At 41.4% G+C, this 23,433-nt stretch overlaps 1 protein-coding gene across 3 annotated transcripts in view; it reads right to left on the bottom strand.

Moving 5' to 3' along the window:
- POP1 (POP1 homolog, ribonuclease P/MRP subunit) overlaps nucleotides 1–23,376 on the bottom strand; it is a 37,385-nt gene extending 14,009 nt beyond the window's left edge. For 2 of the 3 annotated variants that reach the window (XM_019925079.3, XM_019925080.3), the window contains exons 1-11: nucleotides 23,259–23,376; nucleotides 18,986–19,126; nucleotides 17,316–17,483; nucleotides 15,348–15,523; nucleotides 13,874–14,122; nucleotides 10,418–10,505; nucleotides 9,425–9,612; nucleotides 8,479–8,735; nucleotides 8,261–8,354; nucleotides 5,972–6,083; nucleotides 5,324–5,443 (exon numbers count right to left, since the gene is read on the bottom strand). In XM_019925079.3, coding sequence (XP_019780638.2) covers nucleotides 5,324–5,443; nucleotides 5,972–6,083; nucleotides 8,261–8,354; nucleotides 8,479–8,735; nucleotides 9,425–9,612; nucleotides 10,418–10,505; nucleotides 13,874–14,122; nucleotides 15,348–15,523; nucleotides 17,316–17,483; nucleotides 18,986–19,124 — 1,591 coding nt within the window. In that variant the 5' untranslated portion in view covers nucleotides 19,125–19,126; nucleotides 23,259–23,376. Of the gene's footprint in view, nucleotides 1–5,323; nucleotides 5,444–5,971; nucleotides 6,084–8,260; nucleotides 8,355–8,478; nucleotides 8,736–9,424; nucleotides 9,613–10,417; nucleotides 10,506–13,873; nucleotides 14,123–15,347; nucleotides 15,524–17,315; nucleotides 17,484–18,985; nucleotides 19,127–22,976; nucleotides 22,995–23,258 lie in introns of those variants that run through there. The other variant, XM_073794617.1, reaches the window with a different exon arrangement.
- Between the last annotated feature and the right edge of the window lie 57 nt (nucleotides 23,377–23,433).

The raw sequence follows: 23,433 nt of genomic DNA, 5'->3' as shown, positions 1-23,433 counted from the left end.
GAGGGGTGGGATAAGGAGGGTGGGAGGGAGGGAGACCCAAGAGGGAAGAGATATGGGAACATATGTATATGTATAACTGAGTCACTTTGTTATAAAGCAGAAACTAACACACCATTGTAAAGCAATTATACTCCAATAAAGATATAAATAAATAAATAAATAAATAAATAAATAAATAAAATAAATGAGCTATCAAGCCATGAAAAGACAAGAAAGAACCTTAAAAGCATATTACTATGTGAAAGAAACCAGTCTGAAAAGGCTACATACTGTATGATTCCAACTATGTGACATTCTGGAAAAGGCAAAACCATAGTGACTGTTGAAGGATCAGGGGTTGGAAGCAGCGAGAAAGGGATGAAAAGAGAGAGCACAGCTGACTTAGGATAGTGAAACTATTCTGTGTGATACTATAATGCCAAAGCAGAGTATGTCTGAAGGCAAAGGAGGCCTTTTAAGTCAACAGTCTTCACTACTGAGAAAAAAATATTATCAGCTGACCCAGAATGACTGTCAATTCCGTGCGTAATTCTAAGTCCTTCCCCCAAGCCTCACATAAAGCACATTCTCTTTCATCTCGGACCAAAGCTAATTGACTACATAACTCCAGAATTGTGACTTAAAGGTTGAATAGCTTATCTTCTCCTTTCTTAAATGTATTTGAAGATTACCAGATTTTAAAATTTCCTTAAGTGTTTCTTAGAGAAGCAAGGGAAATGAATAAAAGGTTTAATCATTTGGGATTCAAATGAACCAAAGTTACAGCCTTCAAATTCACTCTATTTTAAATTAAATTTGCAGAACAGTTAAAAAGGCCCAGCTGAAGCTATCAGATATTTTTTCTCCCAAGAGCAGAAACTGAGAAGTCATGGCAATAATGACCAATAACTGGGAACTTGAGAAAGTCAACTGTTTGGGGTACACGGTAATAGAGAGGGTATAAAGAGAAAGACTAAAAGGAGCCCATGAGCACAATGTAAGGTCAGTATTTTCTAAAGCAAATTCATCTCTGGAAGACAAAGACTAGTTAAAATAATCTAACAAAGCAAACCAGATGTTAAGGAGAGCAAATACTAAAAGAACAGATAGTAGAGCAGAACTTGTATTTTTAAATTTCACCCAGAAAGCCAGTTCTTTACACAGTGAAATGCTGTGTTAATGAAGTTGAAAAGATTCGCAAAAACATATTGTTAATATTTATCAAACTCAAGAAATGAATGATAGGACTTCCCTGGTGGCGCAGTGGTTAAGAATCCGCCTGCCAATGCAGGGGCCATGGGTTCGATCCCTGGTCCGGGAAGATCCCACATGCCGCAGAGCAACTAAGCCCGTGCACCACAACTACAGAGCCTCTGCTCTAGAGCCCACGAGCCACAACTACTGAGCCCGCGTGCCACAACTACTGAAGCCCGGGCACCTAGAGCCCGTACTCCACAACAAGAGAAGCCACTGCAATGAGAAGCCCGTACAACGCAACGAAGAGTAGCCGCCGCCCCGCTCGCCACAACTAGAGAAAGCCCGCGTGTAGCAACAAAGACCCAACGCAGCCATAAATAAATAAATAAATAAATGAAAATAAATTTATTTAAAAAAGAAAAAGAAAGAAATGATCAAGTAAACTTTTTCAAAGCACCTGAGGATACGCATCATCCCCTCAGGGTCTTCACTGAAAGAGAAAACCATTTCCATTTCTGTACTCTATTCTACTCTCAATGTTTCTGACGCTCAAGTGTATGGTTGTTTTTCCCACAGCAAACAATTCTCTGACACCAGCTGAGTGTCCTACAATTTAACTCAATCCTGACGCTACCTACCTAGAGATAGCATCAGATCCCACAGGTTAAGGGCTCAGTCCCACAGACAGCTCCCACTTCAGACGCCAATTTTAAGTCCTGACCAACTGGCAATAAATTGGCCAAGTCCAATAGTTTGCTAGAATGGCTCCCAGAACTCAGGAAAACAGTTCACTTACTACATTACTGGGTGATTTTTTTAATAGAAGGATACAGCTCTGAAACCAGATGCAAGAGATGCACAGGGCAAGGTAAAGGGGAAGGGGTGTGGCACTTCCATGCCCTCTCTGGGCACCCCACCACCCAGCACCTCCAAGGGTTCAGCAAACAGGAAACTCTCCAAACTCCACTCTAGGATTTTTATGGAGGTTTCAGCAGGTAGGTATGATTGATTGGCCATTAGCGATTAAGCTTAATCTCCAGCCCCTCTCCCTTCTCAGGGAGAGAAGGGGTGGCGCCTGAAAGTTCCAACATTTTGGTTGGTTCCCCTGGCAACCAGCCCCCAGCCTTAGGGGCTTTACCAAAAGACACCTCATTAACATAAACTCAGGTGTGGTTGAAAGGGGCTTGTTAGGAATAAGAAAAGGCTCTCCTTTTAGCCTTTAAGGCTCTTGTCACTTAGGAAATTACAAGAGTTTTAGAAGCAAGGTGCCAGGAACCATGGACAAACACCAAAACATGTATTCCTTATTACCTCACAGTATCATACTGCTGTATCTTCTCTTTTCCAAGCTCTCTATAATTCCCAGCACACATAAGAAGATAAACTGTTTATGTTATGCAAGTCAGGCAAACCCTTCCTATGGTTTAAGTAGCACCAGAATTGATCTGTTTTGTCCAAGTCAAAACAAAGAATGACTTCAGATATGGAAAGACAGACTGGAAGTTATGTCAGAGAATTAAGACCATCATGACCTTAAAATTCTTCTAAGGATTCACCTTTTATTAATTGATCCAGCTCATCAAGGTATATTTCTAAAATTAGTTTTGAATTGTCATCCCAGATGGTATGTTACATTTGTTAATAATATTTGTGTAATACTAAATCCTTAAAAAGTTTACTTTTTTATATAGCTCACATGCCGATACTTCTTCAAAGAAATTACTTAAAACAGGTTTTAATAAAATACAACAATAGGATTGGTGGCCACGATGGTGAAGTAAGACCCTGAACATACCTCCTCACATGGGCACACCAAAATTACAACTGTTTACAGAGCAAGTATCTATTAGAACGTCTTGAAGACTAGCAGAACAGGCTCTCCACCACTAAAGATAATAAAGAAGGAACCAGACAGGAGAGGTGGAGACATGGTAGAGTCAAGATACACACCCCTGGGTAGGCGACCCACAAACAGGAGGAGAATCATAATTGCAGAGTTTCCCCGAGGGAGCAGGGGGACCGAGCTCCTCATCAGGTACCCCAGCCTGGGGGTGCTGCATAGAGAGGATGAGCCTGTACAACGTCTGGCTTTGAAGGCCAGCTGGGCTTGAGAACAGGAGAGCTGGAGGGCTACAGGAAACACAGACTCCACTCTTAAAGGGTACACGTAAAATCTACATGTTCCAAGTCCCAGCACAGAGGCAGTAATTTGAAAAGGGCCACTTGTTGATCTTCGAGAGTTTCCCAGAGAGGCAGAAGGCAATTGGGAGTCCTCCTGGGGACACAGATCTGGTGAGGATGTGGAGAAAAGGGAGCCCTCATACACTGCTGGTGGGAATGTAAATGGGTGCAGCCACTGTGGAAAACAGAATAGAGGTTCCTCAAAAAACTAAAAATAGAACTACCATACACTCCAGCAATTCCAATTCTGGGTATATTTCCAAAGAAAATGAAAACACTAATTCGAAAAGATACATGCACCCCTATGTTCACTGCAACATTATTTATAACAGCCGAGGTATGGAAGTGTCCATCAACAGATGAATGGATAAAGAATATGTGGTATATATACAATGGAATACTACGTAAAAAGAATGACACTTTGTCATTTCCAGCAACATGGATGGACTTGGAGGATATTACACTAAGTGAAATAACTCAGAGAAAGACAAATAGCACATGATATCACTAATATGCGGAATCTAAAAGACAAAACAAATGAACAAACATAACAAAACAGAAACAGAGTCCTAGATACAGAGAACAAACTGGAGGCTGTGAGAGGGGAGACGTGGGGGGTGGGGGGGATAAGTGAAATAGATGAGGGAGATTAAGAGATACAAACTTCCAGTTATAAAATAAGTAAGTCATGGGGATGTAATGTACAGCATGGGGAATATGGTCAGTGATATTGAAATAACTTTGTATGATGACAGATGGTAGCTAGACTTATCCTGATCACTTGGTAATGTATAAAAATATTGAACCACTATGTTATACACTTGAAACTAATATAATATTGTAAATCAATTATACTTTGATTATTAAAAAACACAATGACATAAGACGGTAAGCTTTAATAGTAGAAACTAAATCATGTTTTTCAAGATAGACTTTAATTTTCCTTGAACTGATTTATATTAAGACAAAAGGCTTAGGAAGAATTGAATACTGCCTTATTCCAAAAAAGGGTTTGAGGCAGCAAGAGAAACTAAGCAGAGTTTAACTACAGTTTTGAGATGATTACGACAGTAAACATTTATTGGTGTAGTAGACGCTGTTAACTTTTATGGTTGTTCCAGACCATATTGCTATTAAAAAAGAAAGAGGCAACAATGAATTGATTAAAGTGTCAGGCTCCGTAATTAACTAACTTACCTATATATCTTAAACTCCTCCCTCATCCAATCCACCTTTCATGTGAAGTTCTGGCAGAGTACTTTATTGCCCCCTTAATAAGCTATCTAACTACATGTGAAGGTAAAAAAAAAATTCTGAAGTTGTTTCTACACACACCTGTATCCTTTCTCCAAAAATTCATAAGCTGATTTTAATCATTCTTCCAATTAACCGTGTTTAAATGACAGTAAATACGAGACAGGATCACAATTGCAGCAAATCGCAATTTTAGACTAAAATTTTAGCCAGCCCCTACCCATCCCCCACCGTGTCACCCCAAAGAACTCCTGCAGGCCACTCTACTGAGTCTACACCAAGACGTCTTACCCTTCAGCACCTGGGATGGCCTTGCCAGGATTCGAACCTGGATCATCTGTATGGTCAGACAGAGGCTTCCAAAGAGCACAAGACCAGCTGCGGGTGCAGATCCCTTCCTCACAATTAAAATTCTGCAAAGCCAGGCATTTTCAGAGAACCAAGTTTGCAGAGACAGGTTTTACTTAGATACTAAAAATAGAGAACTCAGGGGAAAAAATGAACATAATGATCAGGCTACATGTTTACAGCTAAAAGATACTTCCTCATACACATCTCCTTTGATCATAATCACCTTGAAAGGTAGGCAGGTAAAGACTGCCCTAATTCTTCTACAGATAAAGTTACTGCAGAAGTGTCACAGGCAGAACTCTTCTAATGGGACTGACTGCTCTAAATAGTAAGGAAAACCAGGTTGTCTCAGGAACTTTACCTTGGCATTTTTCTGGATTGGGCAAAACTCTGGACCTCTTTTGAGGCAAATTTATTCGTGGATCACCAACTGTCAGTCCCAGAACAGTACCTGCTGGAATTTCTGCTGGTGATGTTATTCCTTTAGCAAAAAAACAAAACAAAACAAAAAGCAAACAAAAAGTTATTCACAAATACATATATATTTGCTTTTATTTTCAAATTTCTCTAATGAAACTTTCACCTTGGGCTAATTATGTAAAGACACGTATTCCCCTTTTTTTCCCCGAAGATACTTTCAGAGAATAAATTAACGTTCCTAAAGAGTGAAGTTTCTTACAAAAAGCATTAAATTAACATAACAGGTTATTTTACTACATGAGCATGTATGTTCGTATCAATAACTACAGGAGCTTCACACACAAATGCAATCATGTGAAGGTAAGTAAGATTTTAGTTTAGTAGCTGGCACACGCATTTATCTATAGCAATGGAATGCCAATTATTTAGAATACTAACACCTCATTTGTGCTTTCTTGCTGTATTTTAACAAACAGTTACAAGTTAAAAAGCACACTACATTTAGGTAGCTCAACTGCAAGATGCTCTTTTAACCCATTTCCCACCTTCCCTTCTTCCCCAGTACAACCCAGTATCCCCCCTGTTATACCTCCCAACAATTCAAAGATGGTTTCCTGTCTGTGATGAAGGGAAACGCTATCAGGATTCCTGCAGGTTTCAATCCACCAACAGTGAGGTGTCTTCTCTGTGTCCTCTCCCTCCTGGAAAACAACAACTCCTGTTCACCAGACAAATAATGGATCAGACTTAATAATTTTGGTGAAAATCATTGTGCTATTGGCCCCATCCTTTTTTCCCTGTTTGTGGGAATGAATCTTTTGTGAGGGGAACCAGGGAAACTGTCACATCAGACTAATGATCCTTCTAATTACAGACAAGGACACAGGACTATACTTCTCTCAAGATTTCACAAACTAAGAAAAACATTCGTGGTTTTCTGAGAGACTACCTACCTAACTGACTGCACACCCGTGGTCTCTGTAGCACAGTGCCAACAAGAGATGCCGTGTTCTTCTCCCACTCTACCAACTTCATCACCACAGAATGAAGCAATAAAATTTTCCTCGCCAAAGAAAAACCAAACCAATACCATTTGAAGAAATCTTCAGCAAAAGGATTTATTACTACTATAGTATTTCTAGAAATTTCAAGGAAGTTACACAAGTATTTTACTTGCCTTTTTTCTGAACAGAACTAGGAATTGGGAAAGGTTTCAAACAGCACTTCAAGTACCATAAGCATGCCCAGGAAGAGAACGTACAGCTATGATTCATACCAAAGTTCACTGAAGTAGGATGTGCCCCTACAGATTCCAACCTGTAATACATGTGCCCATTACCCCACACAAACTCAGGTGGCACAAACTAGTGGTTCAAAGTACAGGCCCTGGAACCAAACTTCCTAGGTTCAAACCCTCCCTCTGCAACTTATGAGCTAGCATGGAGTAACAACTCTGCACCAGGCACTGTGCTAAGCCCAGGGGACAGAGTAAAGAATGGGACTGCTCTGTCCTCGCCATCACGAAGCTCAGACTCTTAGAAGACACGAACATCGAACAAATATGCAAACAAATCTAGACGTAAATAGAGGAAATGTGCAAGATGGGATGAAAACAACAGGAGGGATATAATTTAACTTAGGGGATCAGAAAAGGATTCTAGAGGAAAATGATATAGATGTTGAAACTTAAAGAATGAGGAAGGCTTAGCCAAGAAGAGCGATAGAGGTGGGACATTCAGACAGGCTCTAAGGGAGGTGAGATCTGACATATTCTAGAACTGGAAGAAGGCCAGGGCGGCTATAGTGCCAAAGGCGAGGAGACATGAGGCCAGACAGACGTGAAGGTATAAGATTACCAGTCAAATTAAGGGCTTTGGAATTTATCTCAAATACAATGAGAAGCTATCCAAAAGCTTTTAATCAGGAAGTAGCACGATGTGAATAAATTTTCAAAATATCACTTTGCCTCCTGCGTGGAGAATAGAGTGAAAAGTGAGAGCAATGAAGGAAAGTTAAGAAGCTGCTTCAGGATTCAGGAAAGAGACAACAGTGGTTGAGACTACTGTGGAAACAGGGAAGAGGGGGAGAGAAGTCGTCTTTTTTTTTTTTTTTTTTAAATATCTGTCTTTTAACAGCTCAAACTCCGTTCAGATCTATCACCATATTCAACGTGTCCAATCTGCAAGAGGCACAGGCACTGAAGGGTTAATTGCACAAATACAGAAAAACAAACCGAATCTGAACCCAAAGTGTCTGATTCCTAATCTAGTCTCTACTCTCCAGACCTGCACTGTCAACATGGCAGCCACTAGCCACAGAGAACAGTTTGAATTTAACTGTTAGTTAATTAAAATTAAATAAAGGAACCAATTCACTTCCTCAGTCACGCCAGCAACTCGGTAGCTACATGTGGCTGGTGGCTCCGTAATGGACGGCACAAAGAAACATCATCCTCGCAGAACATTCTATTGGACAGTGTTGCACTCAACACACTGTTCTCAACCTGTTAGACATCACCCTTAAAACTAGCCCCAGAAAATATGCATCACACAAGTACAAACAAAAAAAACTAGCATATACTTTCCAGGATTTTAGGGCTCCCTGTTAGCTGCCTATGGAGAAGTTAAGAACCTTCTACAAGACTCAGAAGCTCAGGAGCAGTCTGTATTTAAATAAGAACAAGTCAGTTTACTTATTCCATTCACTTAGATTTGCTCTTCTAGGAAAAGTGAAAGATAAAAGTCTTTGATAATAAGCATAAGTAGGGAAACAAACATTTATAAGCCATGGCCCAAAATGTTACCAAATTGTTAGGTTTCACAAATTTGCTAAGAAGGAGGTGACCAGAATAAAACATGACAAGCACGTTTACTCTTACAGTGTGGACAGAAGCAGCTTTGAGTGCTTCAGTTAGGATGGAGTGGGAAAGTGGACCAATCAGCCGGAATCTGTTCATCTCCATCGTCAAATCACTGAAAGAAAGAAAAGGTCTTAAAATGGAAACTTCCATCGTATATGATGTCTGTTTCACCGGCAAAAACAGAGCACACCTTCACTGAAAATGGTCAGTAGGTTCAGAGCAAATTCAACCCATACCTGATTACAATGCCTGTGGTTGGAGAGATCCAAGAATACGGCTGAAGTGGATCTCTAGTTCCATCACCGATGACTTTTTTAATTGGTTTAGTATTTTCCTCATCATCTTTCCATTTTCTTTTCTTGCCAATTTTCTCTGTGGGCAGGTCAGTTTGGCTTTTTTCTTGGGATGGTGTCAGAAGGGGATCAGGGAGGCAGACAGTCGACTTGGTGGGTTCCACACACTGGCACACTGCTTTTATTTCCTCTAAGATATCCTAAGGATACGTTTAAACATTTTACTTTTAAACTCTGGAATTTAAATACGTTTCGAATTTAAGTTGGTTTAGTTTATGTTATTTTTTCTACCTTTAAAAATGTACATTTTTATTCTTCACAAATTAAACTACATTTATCATCATCAAAAAGGTTTTTTGATTCCTCTGCACTTAGAACAGAAAAAGAACTCTGAAATGTCAAAGATTAATGAAAACAACATGAATACTCTGACCAGTTTTTTTAAAAAACTAGTTTAAAGAGGAATTTGGAGAAAATTTACAGTCTACTGTATAAAAGCAGGGAGTATGATAAAAAAGGAAAGCTAAGCTAAATGCAGTATTAAAAAATCATCAGAATTACTCAAAACAGATTCTCATCATCAAACAGGCTCTCACAAGCACCTGAATACCAATGAACCCATTCAGGCTGATGGAAGCATTAGTCCCAGTGCACCATTTCAAGCCCTTTGCCTAATAAGATTGGTTTTCATCTCTCCTTCTACTTAGGGCTTACTAAAAGTCAGGTCAAGATTTGCTCCACTTAATATTCACATAACTATCCTCCCTATATTCAAATACCAAGCTATCAATCAAACTTTTAGACTATTCAAATTTCTATAGCACTGATTTCCAACAGTCATCAAGAATACAGTGACAGAGTGATGAGGAAATACTGTCAAGGATTATACCTGTTTAAGACTTGGATGAAGCCATATCCACAAGTGCCTGCTCTCAGAAGTGTCACCAGGGGTCCTCTCAGCCTTCCAGATAAATGTCACAGGACCCAGCATTTCTCTAGGATATTTATTTGCCCGGTAAAGCATGAGACTACCTTGGCGCTTTCCAGACAAACAGTGAACTGCTGCAAAAGTCAATCCTGACATAAACAGAAACAGAATTCTAAGATTTCAAGTGCTGAGACTGCATTATTAGTTCCTGATAGCCATACTGTTATTTATTGTCTAACTCCATGATGGATGAGGTGTTGGTTTCGATCACTGCTTAGATCAAGAAGTGATCAAAACCACCCAAGAAGTTCTCAGTAAATATTTGAGTAAATGATTTAATGAGTTTTGAGTTTCCTCCTGCCTAAATTCACTCCACCAGAATAATGGTTCTCTCACTTTACACTCAACAATATTTGAAATGGCTTTAAAGCCACCCCAAGCTTTCCTTATATGAACATAGTCATTGGTAACATGAACTGTCTCAGTAAAGCGTGTTTAAATTCCAAAATGCTTACAGCAGACACTTATTCATGAAATGAATACATATATAAAGACTAAAATAGGACTCTGGGCTTCCCTGGTGGCGCAGTGGTTAAGAATCCGCCTGCCAATGCAGGGGACACGGGTTTGAGCCCTGGTCTGGGAAGATCTCACATGCCACAGAGCAACTAAGCCCATACGCCACAACTACTGAGCCTGCGCTCTAGAGCCCGAGAGCCACAACTAGTGAGCCCACGTGCCACAACTACTGAAGCCCGCGCACCTAGAGCCTGTGCTCCTCAACAAGAGAGGCCACCGCAATGGGAAGCCCACGCGCTGCAAGGCAGAGTAGCCCCCGCTCGCCGCACACAGCAACGAAGACCCAACGCAGCCAAAAATAAAATAAATAAAAATAAATAAATTTATAAAAACTAGAATAAAATAAAATGGGACTCAGCTCTGAAACAAGTTTACCTGTGTCTATGCTACACATTGGAGAAAGTGCCTTCAGTATTTCTTCCTCTTTGCCCTTCAACTCCAAACAACAGTAGTAGGATAAATCCTGCAAAAAGAGGGAGATACAATCAAAAACTTGAATTTCCATTGAAAATGTAAGTGGCAGTTCCTACTTTTTAGAAAGAAAATATGTGTTTTATCCCATATTCACAGATAAGTTCGAAGTAGGGTGTAAAAACTACTGCCTCTAAGTAACGGATTATCCCTCTCCAAAACCTAACTAAAGTAAAAAAAATCAGAGTAGAATAAGCAAGACGGTAATAAATTCAGCAATATTATGTTAAGCTTGCTCACTTTGGTTCCCTAATTCAGGACCTCAGGATTACTAAACACTGAGCCTAAAGACACACGTGGCAGTTTATCCCACATTTCTCCACTGCTCAGTCTTGACCATGATATCCAAATTTGACTAAGCAATGGCACAAGGAAAACTGAGAGCAATCAGAGTAAGGCCATACCAACTTAAGTAAGATGAAGAGAGCTCAGACTGAGCTAATAAAATCAATTACATTAAAGAACTATAATAATGGTTAATGGATACTGAAAGGTTACTTAAGTGCTAGCAATGGGCTAACTCCTTATATGGACTGCCATTTAATCTTCCCAAGACCTGATGAACCAGGTACTATCGTAATCTTATTTGACAGATGAGGACACTGAGACAGAGACTGTTACTTGAACAGAGCCATATCATCAGTAAGTGGAGAAGCTAGCGTTCAACTCAGGCTCACTGACCCCCAACCAACCCCTCCGCCATGGCTCCTTTAAGCAATTTCAGTACACGCAGCAACTGAAACTAAAGTCATAGGTAAGGCTCTGACAAACTCACATTAATCAATGCTACCACTCACACACAGAAATCTTCCCAGCAATAGCGATCCGCTCTCAGCTGTCAGTGGCAGAGGAACCCCACCAGAGTGTGTACAACTGGGTGACAGCAGAGAATAATGGTTAAGAGCGTGGAACTCTGGAACCAGACTACCTGGGCTCAAATCCCAACTTCACCACTCATTAGTTGTATGGCCGGGGATAAACTGCCCAACGTCTCAGTTTTCTCATTTGTAAAATGGAAATAATGGTAAAACTTACCCCATACTGTTGTTGTAAGGATTAAGTGAGTAAACACATGTAAAATACTAAAACAGACATAAATTAAGTACTCAAAAATATTTGTTATTACTAGCTATTATTTTTATTACTTAGGACTAATCAAAATATAAAGAAAATACCTGATAACCTCAGCAAAAATTCTGTCCAAAATGAGAAGTAACTATATGTCTGCCTTAAAATTTGAGAGATGACAGAGTACAGTGGAAAAAGCAGAGGCCAGGGGAATCAGCTCCCGACGTAGCACTGGGGAGGGCCTATCTTGCTACGTAGGCCACCAACAAGCTGTGCAGCCCTAGGCAAGTCACTTCATCTCTCTGGATCCCAGGCTCCTCAACAATCAAAATGAAGAATTTGACTATAACCCATGATTTCTGCTGCTGAGTCTTCAAATCAAAGGCTCTTATAAGGTTCTTGTATTTACTTTACACCCATTAGGATGGCAATTATCCAAAAAACAGAAAACAACATGTGTTGGTAGGACATGGAGAAACTGAAGCCCTTGTGCACTGCTGATGGGAATGCAAAATAGTGTAGCCTTTATGGAAAAAAGTATGATGGTTCCTCAAAAAAATTAAACATAGATCTACCACATAATCCAGCAATTCCTCTCCTGGGTATATACCCAAAAGAACTGGAAGCAAGGAACTGAAGAGATATTTGTACACCCATGTTCATAGCAGCATTACTCACAATAGCCAAACGGTAGAAGCAGCTCAAGTGACCACTGTCAGATGAATGAATAAACAAAATGTGGTATATACATACAATGAAATATTATTCTGCCTTAAAAATGAGGGAGGACGTCTCTGGTGGCACACTGGTTAAGAATACAACTGCAGTGCAGGGTACACGGGTTTGAGCCCTGGTCCGGGAAGATTCCACATGCCGCAGAGCAACTAAGCCCGTGAGCCACAACTACTGAGCCCGTGTGCCACAACTACTGAAGCCCAGGCACCTAGAGCCAGTGCTCCACAAGAGAAGCCACCACAATGAGAAGCCTGCGCACCGCAACAAAGAGTGGCCCCCGCTCGCCGCAACTAGAGAAAGCCCATGTGCAGCAAGGAAGACCCAATGCAGCCAAAAATAAATAAATAAATAAATATAATTTTAAAAAAAAAAAAAGAGGGAAACTGACGAATGATACAACATGGATTAATCTTGAAGACATCATGCTAAGTGAAATAAGCCAGTCTCAAAAGGAGCTGGCTTACTGTGTGAGTCTGCTTATACGAGGTACCTAGAGTAGTCAGATCCATAAAGACGAAAAGTAGAGTGGTGGCTGACAGCAACTGGTGGAGAGAAGAATGGGGAGTTAGTGTTTAATGGATGCAGGGCTTTGGTCTCGGAGATGAAAAAGCTCTAGAGATGGATGGTGATGACAGTTACACAACGTGAATACACTTAATGCCACAGAACTGTATACGTAAAAATGGTTAAAATGACAAAGTTGTTGTTATGTCTAATTTACCACAATTTTTTTAAGGTTCTTGTATTGATTACTCTGCTACATTGCTCTCAAGAGGTAGCAGAGGATGCTAATACTAACGGCTTTCAAAAGTTGGCCAAGGTCATCCTGCCATTGAAAGATAGGCCCTCTGCAAAGAACAAATTTCTAAACACGTACTGGAAGAGAGAAAGCTGCTGAATTAGCAACTGACCGGGGGCGGGGTGGGGTGGGGGGATGCACAGGAGAAGACAGGACAGCCAAATAAATACTATTATGTAGCTCTAAAACCAACTGTCCTCTTAAAGAGTTTAAAACAAACTTCCCAGCATAGATGGTTCTCAAATATCTGTGGTGGTGAATGACCGCTGAATGAATCCCGAGCATGACCGACAAGATCCTGCAGGATCTGGTTCCTACTTATTCTCCAGAACTAATCTCGCCCTATGTTACCCCTGCTCTCACTCTCTTCATCTTTCTCACAATGAATTTATTTCAATCCTTCCTTCCTATCTGGCTGCCTCTGCCTTCACCCACTCTGCCATTTCCTTATCCCTTAGAGCTCCGCTCAAGCATCACTTCCATGGGGAAGCACTCCTATTCCTGTTACGAACGGTCACGGTATCGTATAGTATTCCCTTACAACTGTATATTTGGCTAATTATTTGATTAATGTCAGTGTGCCCCAAGAACTTTAGGCTGCTTCATCTCCAGCATCTGGCAAAATGCCTCTTGCCCAGTAATTATTTTTTAAATGAATAATCTTAGATAGGGCTTTGGCATACCATGAACTGGTCTAAAAGTCTAAATCAGAAAGGGTCTAAACGAAAGTAAAGGGGAAAGCAATCGGAAAAGCATACCTGAAGGAGGCAGCGGCTCGTCATGGCTCGATAGCAGGCTCTGTGGCTCTTGACTGTCGGCCTCTCCCCCAGGCAGTAGCCCCACCTCTTGACCATGTGAAACCGCTTCGCGTGCCAGATGTGAGTTTCTAGCCATTTGTTCTTCTTTTGTCTCCGGTTAAATTCTAGCATCCGGTTTATGTGACATCGCCGAGCTTTATGGCACTTATTTTTTGAGTGTTCTTTTTTCTGATGAACCGCTTTCTCTGCCTAGAGTTTCAAGAAGACAGGCAGATCCTAGTTTGTAACCATCTCAAAACAAAGTTAAATGTTAGGAATTCAAACAGCTCATTTTAGGTGAAGTGGAGTACCTTACAGACTCCATTAGTTTGCTTAATTTTTTAACTTGGTGATTTCTCCAATGAAAGTAGAGGAGGCAACAGAAAGAGTGAAGATTTTAGAAAAAGGTAAACCTAGGAAGGAAACACAGTTCTATCACTTACTAACTGGGCAAGCTTCGGGGACTGGGAAGATTATTTATAAAATGTTCAACACAGTAACTCAAACTTATTTGTGGCTATTAATATTAGAAAGCAAGAAAGAATAAATCAAACGCTAGCTTTGTGTTGATTTTTTTTATTGTTTTTTAACATCTAAGAATATAACTAAACCCAAAACTTAGGACCAAAGATATAAAAGTGGGGAAAACCTGCACATTTCATATCACTTAGGTACTGACAGACAAATGTTTAATGTTACCACTAGGAAACAGACTTCACATTAAATCTAGAGAGAACAAAATTCCTGTTTAGTTTTCATTCTTCACTTCTTCCATAGCTAAGCTAAACTTCTGTGGGAAAAACTCTTTTCCATTAGTTTGTGGGCCCCTTAAGAATAAGGACTTTACCTTAATGGACCCTAACCTCACCACCAGCATAATACCAGTACACGGAAGGCACTTGATAAAGAAATTCTGAATCAATTAGTAAAGACATAGTGTGGTTAGACAATCATAGAATGTCCAAGCCAAGAATTTTGGTAAAGCCAAAAACAACTGGACATGAACAAAAAATTAAATCCAAGTTCAAGTTTTCAACATTAAAAAAAGACAAAAGGCAAATACTAGGCATTGATGCTGCGTTTTTTAACCTTCCAACTCTCAACTGGTCACACCCCCAAAGTGCAGAGCTAAAATTACTTATCTGGTAAGAAGGTCAAATTTTCATTTTAAATCTGGCAGGGGAACATCAACTGTTTAACATCATAGAGAGAGGTTCCAAATGCTGTATCTAAAAGTAACTGTAATATCCAACAGCCTGCTAATTTTGGAGGGGAGTGGAGGTGGAGGCGGGGAAGATAATGATTAAACCAAAAAATATGCAAAATGAGCATGTTGTTTTTTAGTCTTCATTTTAATAAATTCTGTTAGGTTAATACTTCTCAACTTCCTTTAAGGACCACTAACCTAAACATTTACATTAAGGGACACTTATACCTCTTTCTGGGCAATCTCCTGTAACCGTCGAGGAAGGCGTTTGACATTGTGACTCATGGCTCTTCGTCTCATGTGCCGTGGCAGTGTCTGGAAAACCAGTGAATTAGAAGATTTCTGGGCCACTGCTTTCAACATGGCACTGATTTCAGCAGCTCGAGCTTGCGCAAAAGTAGAAGCTGTCGAAGAGAACACCACCGTCATTAAAAACTCATCTTGAATTGACACTTTTCCTGGTAGGTTTCAGAAAGAAAACAGATTTGAAGCACATGAGCTTACAATTCACCCACTACCCTAACTCCTAATAGATTAACACCAATAGTAGTTATTTCTGTTACATGATTGTGAAACTAAGGATTCGGTTTTACTTTTCTAATCAGAAGAAATTTAGTTAAAAAATAAGGTAAAGGGCTTCCCTGGTGGCGCAGTGGTTGGGATTCCGCCTGCCAATGCGGGGGACGCGGGTTCGTGCCCCGGTCCGGGAGGATTCCACATGCCGTGGAGCCTGCGCGACCGGAGCCTGTGCTCCGCAGCGGGAGGGGCCGTGGCAGTGAGGGGCCCGCGTACCGCAAAAAAAAAAAAAAAAAAAAAACGGTAAAAAAAGAGTTTTTTTAAAACAGAGAGCTGGGCTTCCCTGCTGGCACAGTGGTTAAGAATCCACCTGCCAATGCAGGGGACACAGGTTTGAGCCCTGGTCCAGGAAGATCCCACATGCTGTGGAGCAACTATGCCCATGCACCACAACTACTGAGCCTGTGCGCCACAACTACTGAGCCCATGTGCCACAACTACTGAAGCTCACATGCCTAGAGCCCATGGTCTGCAACAAGAGAAGCCACCGCAATAAGAAGCAACGAAGAGTAGCCCCCGCTCACTGCAACTAGAGAAAGCCCGCATGCAGCAACGAAGTCCCAATGCAGCCAAAAATAAATAAATAAAATAAATAAATTTATTAAAAAAATAAAAAAAACAGAAAGCTACATGCAATATAATCACAACCATTCTTTTTTTTTTCTTTTTTTTCTTCTTTTTTTTTTTTTTGCGGTATGCAAGCCTCTCACTGTTGTGGCCTCTCCCATTGCGGAGCACAGGCTCCGGACGCGCAGGCCCAGCGGCCATGGCCCACGGGCCCAGCCGCTCTGCGGCACGTGGGATCCTCCCGCACCGGGGCACGAACCCACGTCCCCTGCATCAGCAGGCGGACTCCCAACCACTGCACCACCAGGGAAGCCCACAACCATTCTTAAGTGTAATAATCCCACAAGAAAACAAAGAAAAAACAAAATTTTAAATGATTTTGACTCCAGGGGTTTTCTTCCTTAATATTTCCTGTTTTTTTACAAATATGTGACCGTAACTATTTTCAGTTTTCTTTATTGAAAAATAGACTATTTTTTCTGAATAATAAACAGAGCACTGGAGAAATTTAAGTGAATGCCTCCAAGAAGGCATAAAGAAACACCAGAAGGCACGCTTAAGGTGTGTGCAAGGAATACAGGGTCACCAGGTAGTGAGGGGTGACGGTGAAGGGGGGTATTGGAAAATGAGACTGGACAGGGCCTGGAGACAGGTACTTACAGGTCTTGGTTGCCGTCAGAGTGCGTTAAATTGGGTTTTATCTTTGGAGATTCCATGCTGAGGAGTGTGGATGGCGTTTTATACTTTTTCGAAAGGGGGGAGGGGGTGACAAAGATGACTTTAAGACAAAAAGGAACAGTTCACAAATCAGAACCTCTAAGAAGACAGTAAGAGAGAGGAGGGAGCCCGAAGGAGGGAGAGCTAGCAGGCCCAGGGAAGCGCTGGTCTGAGTCCAGGCTGGAGGTGAGACACACCCATGTGGACAGAAGGGAGGAGAGAGACAGGGAGGCGGGGCCAAGGCCCGGGGGCGGAGAGAAGGCACTAGAAATCTGGCTGCAGGAGAAACAGAGAGCTCCCGGTACAATCAAACTTGGCTTCTGTACAAACACCTACCGGTTATATACTTGGGAATCTCCTGAGAAGTGCCCTCGGGACCTGCTTTCCATCCTCCCTTTTTTTTAAAGGTTACCCTGGAGGAAGGCTGCTCCTTCGCATCAGACTCAGCCAGCGAATGGTGGCTCGTTTTGGTTTGCCGCTGTCGTGAAGGTCCAGAATGAGGCTCTAGTACATTTTCAAAAAAGAAAACAAAAAGAAAAAACGTCACTTTTATCAGAGATAAGGATTAGAGTGTTGGGTGAAAACTGATCAGGTTTTTAATCCTGCAACCACCCTGTAAGTGGCTATTACTGTCCTCCCCTTAAGGAGGAGGGATCTCAGGCAGGGAGGTGAGTTGACTTGCCCAAGGTCACATAGCTAGGAGGCAGCACACTAGCTAATCATGTCAGTGTGACACATGAAAGAACCTTGGGTATAACAGAGGGAACTTTTCTCCATATAAGCAGTGCAATGTGGCTTTTTCACCTAAGCTCCCTTAAATACTATAATCCACATGATTTTGCATATGCAGTCTTTAATCATAATTCTCTGGCACACTCAAGTTGAGAGCCACTATGCTAAGAAAGAAATAAAAGCAGTCTCTATACAAATGTCTAGACATTCAAACCATTCTGACTTTAACACAATATCTCTATGAATACAGGGAAAGATCAGTAGAGAATTTTACAGCCTTCCTGTTTATTTCCATGGCAGTGATAATTAAGCCCCTATAATCATGAAACATGTTGCAAGGTCTGTCATTGTGAGGTTTAAATGAGATAATGTGTGCTATGGCTTCTCACTTGGCACAGTGGGCATGAATGTTGGATCTGAATCATTTTTCTGTTGCTGCCTGATGAACAGCTATCCCCTTCATATCACTTTACAAGGTTCTAAAATCAGCACACAAGTTAAACGCAGATATGATGAATGCACTGCATTTCTTTTAGGAAATATAGAAGTGTCATTTAATAATAACTGTTAAGGTACAGATAAAATATATCAGCTGTAAAATACCTACAGCCAATTCTCATTATTCCCAGCAGTTATGTTCTAGAAAGTCACAGCCAACACTGAACTAGTGAACACTGAACCACTGCTCCTAGAGAAAACAAGTATGTATCTATGTATGTATGTATACATACATCTCACAGAGATTATGACCTTAAATCGTAAGAACAACTCATCCTAGTAGATTCTATTTCCTTTCTTTTACAAAGAGAAAATGAGGTTCAGAAGTGTTAAGTGACCTGCCTCAAGCTGCCCCGCAATCGCAGTTCAAACCCCGGTGAGAGCTGGAGCTTCCTCCACTACACTGCCCTGTCCCAGTGTAGAGCTTCCTGCACTACACTGCCCTGTCCCAGTCTCCCTCCTCTGGTCATCTCTGTACGAAGCTGAAGCAGGAAGGCACTGGGAACCTCCACTGGGAATACCCACATCAGGTGACTCAAAATTTTCCCCACTCTTTGCATGTCCGCGAATGACCATCAAAGTGCCATGAGTATTAAGTCTGGGGTTACAAACTTAGCAACTAGGTGAATGTGCAAATACAAAACTTGCAAACAATGAGGGTCACCTGTATCTATTTTTAACTCAACTCCTTTATCATTTAGATTATGACTAACAAAAGGAGCTGACAAAAGCAATCCAAATGGAAGTATGTGTAGAGAGCACCATGTTTATCTTACCTTTTGGAGACTGGAAAGGTTTTCTACCTCCATTATGGTACTTTACACCACTGTCAGCCACAAAGCCAGAGGATAAAGTCACATTGGTGGGCTGGTTTCTCATTTTCTTAGCATGTTTCCTTTCTTTTGCATTAGACATTTCTGGAAAGAAAGTAATAAATTTACTACAGGGAGAAGGAACTTCCTTTCAAAAATAAAAATAAATTTAATGGATAAATGTTCATGTGACTCAAAATTTGATTCTTCAATATAATAAATCTCCATTTATTATAGCTGGATTGATGATATCAAAACGTTATCATGATATTGATCTACAGCAAGGACCCAAAACCCGATTCAACAGAAAAAAATAATTTTGTTTTGCGCTGTCAAATAATTAAGTCACATACCAGTGTTGACACTGCATAAAGTCTATTGGAAGAATGAAAAATGAACTGTGAGATAAGATCCCTATGCTGCGGTAAAAAACTTAAATTAGCTAAACCAGTTTATCAAAATTCTTAGGTGAAACGAGTCACATGAATTAATGAAATATGGGACACACTATTCAGATACGGTAACTTGACCAAAAACTGAACATAAATTACTGATGTTTTCATTTCTACTGCTGAGACGAGGCCAGGTGTACCTTTAATTTAGAAGAGCAAAACGATTTCAATTTGAAGTAAGAAGGACAAAGGACAAAAACCTAGTGGAGCCTGATACACAGTAGTTCTCAACTCTCAGACTCAATGTCCCCTTTCTTTTACTGAATAGCTTGAACACCTGTTTTCTATTTTTAAATGAAATTCATTAATTACATAACCTACTAGACACATAACTTTTATCAAAACATGTCCTACAATACGTGTCCTCATTGTGATGCAGAGGAGAACTAAAAGTAATTCTAATAAAATAATATCTATTTTCTGTATGTAAATATTTCACCATAACTAGATGGCATTATGAAATAGAGATATTTTTAACCCAGGGAGATAATCACTGACACAGGCACCAACACAGGCATGGGCACAATCTGTAGCGCTGGAGAAGGGTCCCGAAGCTCCCATGCAACAGTCATTCACTCTTTCCTTGCTGACTGTAGGGAGGTTGGACACAGGGAACGGTCCTGCAGGAAAAGGGGGACACCAGGAGGCTGGGAAGCTCAGAGTAGCAGAACCAAGCTATTCTCCAAGCATTTAAATGTTTTAATACTAGTCTTTACTCATACCTAAACATAGAATTACGTGCCTGGGGCTTCCCTGGTGGCACAGTGGTTAAGAATCCGCCTGCCAATGCAGGGGACACGGGTTCGAGCCCTGGTCTGGGAAGATGCCACGTGCCGTGTAGCAACTAAGCCTGGGGGCCACAACTACTGAGCCTGTGCTCTAGAGCCCGCGAGCCACAACTACTGAAGCCTGCGCGCCTAGAGCCCATGCTCTGCAACAAGAGAAGCCACCGCAATGAGAAGCCCATGAGCAGCAATGAAGACCCAACGCAGCCAAAAATAAATTAATTAATTAAAAAAAAAAAAGGATTACATGTCTGCAACAGCTACAAAGGCAAAGTAATACGGGTGTGTTGTACTAGTACCTCTAAGAGAAGGTAGTTATACCACTGGCGACATAATTTCCCAAATTGGTAAACACTCTTTGATAAAGTACAAAATTTTTTTTAAAAATACAATCTTGCCTCATTTATTGTATTCCTGGAAAATTCAGTGTATATTAAATCCATGAAGCCGATGCTTTTATGCAAAGCAGAGTCAGGTACTACACACTGCAGGATGGCTAACATCCTGACCCCTGCCCAGTAAATGGCAGCAGTGTTACCCCAATCATTATGCCCACCAAAACACCCGCACAAACTTTCAAATGCCACATCCGGATTTGCACCACGTCCAATAAGTAGCACTGAATTAACTACCTTCCATTCACTTACCACCTTTCCAATGCAAGACTTCATGCAAAATTAAGAGTAACCTATGTGGCATAGTGTTTAAGAGCCTTCACTATCTTCCTTAACACTTTTTAGTTGTATAATCTTAGGAAAGTTACTTTCCCTCTTTGAGCTTCGGTCTCTCCTTCTATAAATGGGAATAATCAGCAGGTTGCTATGAGTATTAAATAAGGTAATGTACATAACACAAATCATGGGGCTTTGCATAAACTAAGGGCTCAGTTTATGGTAGCTCTTATTCTTAAATAATAAATGAAATAACAGAGACTTATGTCATTTCACTTTCTCACTCCATTCTCCTTTGACCTAAATGAAAGACAACCAGATCTACACCCCAAAACATTTTTCAAACTAAAAAATATGTAGGAGGTAAATTGAGTTCTACAGAGCTTGTTGGCTAGTGAAGGACATGATTCAGATCAGTCTGTATTAAGAATCATTCAAAATTATCCTACAAAACAATTTATTCCACCTGCTTGCATCAGAACTTGCCCAGCAAAACAGAGCACTACCTGGGAACCCTGGGTGGGACACCAGGGTTAGGGTTACCTTCAGAAGTCACACCTCTGAGCTTAGGTTTGAGGGCAAAAAATTAGCATTCCATTGTATGTATATACCATACTTTGATTATCTACTCATCTATCAACGGATATTTGGGTTGCTTCCACCTCTTGACTATTGTGAATAGTGCCGCTATGAACATGAATGTACAAATATCTCTTTGAGAGCCCGCTTTCAATTCTTTTGAATATATACCTACACGTGGGATTTATGGATCATATGGTAGCTCTGTTTTTAATTTTTTGAGGAATGGTGATATGTTTTCTATTTTGGTTGTGCCATTTTACGATCCCACTAACAGTGAATGGGTGCACGGCCTTACTTGCTCCACGGCATGTGGGATGTTCCCGGACAAAGGCTCGAACCCATGTCTCCTGCATTGGCAGGTGGATTCTTAACCCCTGTGCCACCAGGGAACAACGAGGATTTTCTTATATTCCGTTTCAGAAGCAGGATAGGGCAGGGATTTTGCCAGTCTTTTTCACTGCTGCATCTCCAAGACCTAGCCTTGCACAAAGCAGGGACTCAATAGATATATTTGTTGAATGTACATGTGCACGCATAAATGGAGTGAAACGTGCCTATAATGCGTATATTAACAGTAAAAAATATTTAGCCAAGTGCCACCGCTTCTGATACAGCATGACCGAATATCTTCCAAGAGAACAGCTCTGGGGCCATCTGCTGGACCAAGACCTATAATCTACCTGAAATCAGATCCCAGTCACTAGGCTTCTGCTGAGATAGAAAGGGAATGCAGAGACACCTTGAAAATCTTGGGGAGCTCTCCCAGAGAAGGGAGCATGGGAGGGGGTAGGTGAACAATGCCCAGGTCTCAGCGTGGTCCCCTCAATGACCCATCTTATTCCTTTAGGATGTGCAAGCCAGCTCCCAGGACGGCCTCTGCCCGGAGGTGCAATGCAGAGAAATGACAGACACAGTGGGCTCGGTCACAGGGGCTGAAGTGTAAGTAGATGAAGTAGGGGGTCCCCGGAGAAAGAGAAGCAGGCATGAATTTCTTGACATAAGAGAAGCCATTTTTGGCCCAAGCCATTTTGTGATCTAAGCCTGGCCACAATGTTTGCCTTTAAACAGGTCTCAGTAATAGTGATCTTAAGGGACCTAAAGAACAAACGACAGTTATCAGGCAAGAGAAGTAACAACAGTAAAAATCAGTTGTAAACTCCCATTTCTATTTCCATGGCAAGATTAGCCTGAAGCACTTTCTTGAGCTGTTTTGCAGAATCTGAATCCCCTCGAGCACTCAATCACCAGATCAACAGAACCTAACCCAAGATGATGTTGACCTTTCTTATGACCCTGGAGGTTTCAACTAAAGCTTGGACTCTGTTGACCTTTGCCACAATTCAACGCTGAATTCCCCTCTGCTGGAGCCCCTTCATGAATATGCATGCATCCTTAGCTTAAAACTTCCCCAATTTTTCTGTTGGGGAGATACTGCTTTGGGAAAGATCCCCGGTGTTCTGCTTACTTGCAGCAAGTAATAAATCCTTCCTTCTCCTGATCTTTGTCTTGGTTGGTTTTTTTGGTTTTGTTTAGTTTTGTTTGTCTTGACATCCACCAAGACGTGAACCCAGTTCTTGGGTAACAGAAAGAGGTGCCAGGCAGGAAGAGGGGCCCCTGCGCAGGCAGCAAGAGAAGAAGAGTAGGTCAGCTGGGTGTGAGGGAGAGAATCGGAGGGGAGCCCGGGGACCACCACACACCCTCCCCCATACTTGCGAACCCTGGAGGACGCCAGCCCCTCACGACCTACCTGCCAGACGCTCCGTGGTCCCAGGTCAGAATGACAATGTTCTACCACAGTCCCCGGCGCGACGTGCGCGGCGAGAGAGCTGGAGAGCGCATGCGCCACTGTGACTGCGTCCTCCACGTGGCCCGGAGTCGCAAGGAAACTACAACTCCCAGAATGCCGAGCGAACCCCCCCCCC

The sequence above is a fragment of the Tursiops truncatus genome, chromosome 17 (assembly GCF_011762595.2).
Source record: "Tursiops truncatus isolate mTurTru1 chromosome 17, mTurTru1.mat.Y, whole genome shotgun sequence".
NCBI lineage: Eukaryota > Metazoa > Chordata > Mammalia > Artiodactyla > Delphinidae > Tursiops > Tursiops truncatus.
The sequence above is the reverse complement of the archived record's forward strand: the minus strand, read 5'-3'. Positions and strand labels throughout refer to the sequence as shown.